Source organism: Ruditapes philippinarum, unplaced genomic scaffold (assembly GCF_026571515.1).
Source record: "Ruditapes philippinarum isolate M1 unplaced genomic scaffold, ASM2657151v2 ctg3216_1_1_1_1, whole genome shotgun sequence".
In the NCBI taxonomy this organism is placed as follows: Eukaryota; Metazoa; Mollusca; class Bivalvia; order Venerida; family Veneridae; genus Ruditapes; species Ruditapes philippinarum.
In genome coordinates this window covers 35032-40000 of record NW_026856175.1, presented here as the reverse complement: position 1 = coordinate 40000, position 4969 = coordinate 35032, and the positions used below count along the sequence as shown (strand labels likewise).

At 31.0% G+C, this 4969-nt stretch overlaps 1 protein-coding gene across 1 annotated transcript in view; it reads right to left on the bottom strand.

Annotated features, from left to right (window-relative positions):
* LOC132745690 (heavy metal-binding protein HIP-like) overlaps nt 1-4528 on the bottom strand; it is a 5269-nt gene extending 741 nt beyond the window's left edge. Inside the window, exons 1-2 of the mRNA XM_060734652.1 lie at nt 4209-4528; nt 1-1274 (exon numbers count right to left, since the gene is read on the bottom strand). The exon at nt 1-1274 is cut by the window's left edge and continues 741 nt beyond it. Coding sequence (XP_060590635.1) covers nt 841-1274; nt 4209-4467 — 693 coding nt within the window. The 5' untranslated portion in view covers nt 4468-4528 and the 3' untranslated portion in view covers nt 1-840. The remainder of the gene's footprint in view (nt 1275-4208) is intronic.
* Nucleotides 4529-4969: the final 441 nt, after the last annotated feature.

The window sequence follows — 4969 nt, the reverse complement described above, 5'->3', positions numbered from 1 at the left end:
TTTCTTTGTGATAGTTTGCATGCTTAGGGAGTGGCTAAAGCAGTGACAGAGTTTCTGTAGTCCGTATATTTGCAGGTATTTTTTGCTGGAGGGACAAAAATGTTGTTTTGGGTCTCGGACCACTATAGATTTTTGGCTTTTACGGAATGAATGTGAATTTTTTTTAACTGCCTGACTGTTGCACATGGGATGATTTCATTACAGATTTGCAATGTTGTGACATATATGTTCTTAACAAAATGTGTTTTCTTTTCCAGGTTGTGTAGTTTGGGATCAGATTTATTAGACATATTGCTTGTAGGACATTGACGGCAGAAACTTGAAATTTAGTGTGGAGTGCTACCTAAGTGATTTTACTTATTTTATCGTGTAAGAATCGAAATAACAACGGCCTGAAAGTTTTGTTGCGAAAAGATTAACCACTCAGGCCTACGGCCTTCGTGGTCAATTCCTACGCATCAAAACTCCAAACCGGTGTTAAATAGCCGATATAAACCTCTCAGGCCGATGTTATTTCTTAATCATCGCCTTGAAACGTTAGTAAATGTCGTAAACTTTTAACTTAACAATTTCAATATGATTAAATTCAGAGATTGCATTTATACGTTAATAAAATATCATTGTTTAATTGTAACATGATGCATGAAGTAATTAATGTCTTTGCAGTAGTCATGCAGTTTATTTAAACAAGAAACACACATTAAAATATTAGAATGAATATAACTTTTAGTTTAATTTAAGTAATTTACTAAAACATGATAATATTTAAGTTTACAAGATAACGATATAATGATGACGAAACTAAAATATCAATTAACGATCTCATTAATTGTTAAAGTATTATGTATGAAGAAGAACACCAATAAACGAATTTCGACGATGGTTGTCATCGTGAATCTGAACTGCTGAAGAATATCCGGAAGTACACATTATCCAAACTTGATTGCCTGTTTCCATCCTTGTAAGGGCGCTAACAGAACTACAGCCGGCATATTTGTTTGAATTTTCATCGGCTTGTTCAAACTGTTGTGATCTTGCTATCCACTCACCATCCTTCACAATAGCGTAGTGAATGACAAGTGCGTGTGTGTTGCAAACATGGGCGGTGAAGTGATACAGGCCATTAGTTGGAGCCGTAAATATTCCACTTTTAGTATCGTATCCTTGCCCTTCGTTAATGAGCACCGACTGAAGAATAAGAATTTCGTTTGTTTGTAAACTCTTGTCGAATGGATTATAAGCACTGAAAGCTACAGTCTTGTAACCAAACGTTTCTGAAAAAAATTAAACATCAATATTGTCAATTTTGAAATTATATTAAAATTTTCTCAAAGATTAACAGATAATAATAGGAAATTCGTGCTTACGTTGTGTGCAAAGAAATTGCTTTACACACATTGCATATTTGTTTGGTGATTACCTTGTACATTGATTTTTCACTTATTCGTTATGCAGAAGTTAGAAAACCAAACATTTTAAAGAAACAAATAAAATTGTAGAGATCAGAAGTCTGTTTTTGTACATTGTTGTTTGAAAGTCGTCAACATAAATATAAAATAGAGCTTATAATCGCTGTATGGAACCAATTTTATCATCCTCCGAAAAATTTACTAAATGATTGTGTATAAGGAGATGAAAGGAAAACGTATTAACTAATTTTACTTGCAAATAAAAGCATAGGAGTAATCAGCGTTTAAGCACTATTAAATGATAAGCATATTTGTCCTGAACAACGCTGGTTATAATAATACTTGCTACAATGATGATCTTTTTGCATGAAATCAGCCTTTCACAAGTTAAATGTTGATGCTGCACATCAAAGACGCCACAAAATAATGTGAACAGTCACAGGTAATGTACAAAATCAGTCTTGGAAATCGTTCTCTATTACAGTTGAATATCCGAAACACTAGTCAATTTTTCCTCCATGTTATTGGTATGTGCTCGTTGTTAAAAATTACGTTGCATATTTTTGTGAAAAAGTAGAACCTTAGGCATAAATCCCCAAAGTTATGCCTTGTCTGAAATTCTGAAATGTTTGCCTGTTGCGCTAAAGATCGAAAGGTCTTGTCAAAGCAAAATAAATTGGATAACAAGTAAAATTGAAATGATTAGTATACTTTAAATAAATTCAAGACAAAGACAGAGGTAAAAAATATCTTCGTTGCGCCGAGAATTTGTCCATTTAAATATTGGTGCGAATTGCATACTGTTCGAATGATTTTGAGGACGAACTGTTCTGTTATTTTACAAATAGCAAAAAATATGTCTGTTATATCAAATAATAGTTATGAATATATTGTTAAATATAATCAATTCTTAGTTACGTATTGTTTTCTTATTTCTTAAAGATTAAACTACTTGATTTAGAACAAGATTGCATATTTGCCTCTGGTCTGTCTGAAACTTTATGGTTGAGCTTAAGATTGAGAGAGAACCGCTTCTTTGATAGTAGGCGTGGTTTAGGCTTTGTAAATTGCAATTTAATGATTAGTCCTAATGTTGCAGGGAAGTGATATTGATAATGGTTGTCCTAGTTCCCTTCCCTCCGTCAACGAAGACTAAATTTTAGCATACAGAGTATGCATCATATAAAATTTGGTGACAATTTCAGGCAGAGCCGTACTTCAACAGAAGCGGGGCAGATAAAGTAAGGGACACTGCCTCAGTCGTTACCTCTCTCAACTGTTAAATTTTAGAACGATCGACAATAGTCTGGCTCATTGGCATATTATTTATTAGGTAAATAAAATTAGATAATGATAAAAAGAATATGACATTTAGATATGACACTATCACTTCAGTTAAACGTAGATTTAATTCCTTAAAGCTCGGTGACATTGTGTACATCAAAAAAGCTATTTTTTATTTGAAAACAGTGCGAATTTGTTTAAACAAAAAAAGGATACACAAAATCAAGTTTAAAATTTTCCCGATTGCTGAATAGATGAATGCATATCTACTAGACGCTTACAGCGCGGCGACTTATAACATTTAACGGTATCTGAGAGTTATGTTTTTAGTTTATCAATGTGTACAAATGTAAGTCTTCTAATAAATTATCAATAAATTGTTGATTATTGATAAAAAACAATGAAACAATTTGGTGTATTGAAACAGCATCATCTTTAAAACAACGGAAGTTGTGCCCGAGTTAAAGTGTCCTCTGTATGCATCACTTTGTCTCTGTCTTCATTTTGGAACGAAAAATAACGTGACATACACGTGCTCAGAAAGAAACGCGTGTTCACATTAGGAATCAAATTTTCAAGTTGTTGATTTCGCACGGAAATACGTTTTTAAATGAACAAAAGACTAATTATAATAAGTTAATCCTGATTATGACTTAGTTTCTCATAATTAGAACTAGAAAAGCCAAAATGGGACTTTATAAATTAATCATAAAAAACTCACAGAAATTCATACAGAATTTGCAAAATCACGTCAGATTTATTGCAGAAGTCCATTCAGTATGTATAAGTGTAATCACTGAAAACACTGATCAATGATACACGATCATTGCAGAAATTGATAAAGTTAACATAAAACAAATTAGCGTGGTTTTGACATATTTTACAGACATGTTAAGAAAGGTTTTTTATTCAATTATTCCCTATAAATGGCCTAATTAATTTTGATTGATAAAATATGCAGTCAATTTCCACAATGAAATGTATATGTGTAATATCTTATTGTTTGACACTATACTAGCGGCCGATTTCAATAAGACGGTGTGGTGTGATCATTTCCTAATTTTAGTTTTTTCACGAAGAATTTCATTTCCAAAGTTAAGATGCTATGAAATCTAATAAACTACTGTTGACATCAATTAATTAAAAAAAAAACGTTTACTTTTGCTGTATCAATATAACAAAATCACATTTATATATTCGGAGAATGATACATTTGGTTTCTATACAATGATTATAGGAAATGTAAGCGTTTTAAAAATTGAAAAAAGCTAAGTACATACACTCACATAATTATTAAGTGCATTTATTGACACAGAATAAGTTATAAATCTTCTGGTTATCATCTTTGGCTATTTAGATGACAAAAAAGTACCAAATATACTTAAAGAAATTGATTTTCACATTTAAAGATTTTGAAAAAGTATATTTAAAGATATTAATTTGTATGTTTAGAGGTATATTGCAATTATTGAATAAATGTTACTCTAGATTAAATAGATTAAAACCATAAGTCACCTTGAAGATTGTTAACTTTTTCTGAAATGTTCAGCATTCCTTCTTCAAATTGCCTCATTTCTTTTCTGCGCCATTCCAAGACGCCTAATAGATACTCCTCTGTTCTTCTCAAATCTTTCGCCAGATTCTTCACTTCATATCTTGTTTCGATCATATATTCCATTAAACGTTTGTCACTCTCAAATTGTGAGCACACTTCTGCACTATCACCTGAATTTAAAACGTTTACTGCAAAAATTGTAAAAAGAAAAATTGACATTTTGTAATGTTATTAAATAACGAACAGTGTTTAAAGCGCAGTAAGTTTATATACTATGATGCTTTCATAAATTGTTTCACTTGAGATCATAATATAAAGGAAGTCTGATTAAGAAAGATATGAAAAAAAAAACAACAACAATGGCTTTACTATTTACAAACACTTGATAAATTCCGTATTGAAAACGTGACATATTGCCTGTTTGTAATTTGGAGGAAATATTTGGGAGGAAAAATGCACACTTATATGAGAAAAATGAATGGTCTATTTCATGCATAAGTAGATAGAGTATATGCACTCGACCATTTGTTAATGTCGTTTTTTAATCATTTTATCAGTTATATAGTAATATAAAAATAATCAACTATTAAAGTTACAATGATTTTACAAATGTTTAAAGTCAATGTAAATTTGTCATAGATATTGATTGAACTTTATAAAATGGTGTATGTGTTATAAATTGTTGTGGATTTGCTAATAAGTGATATATTTTGCAACATTT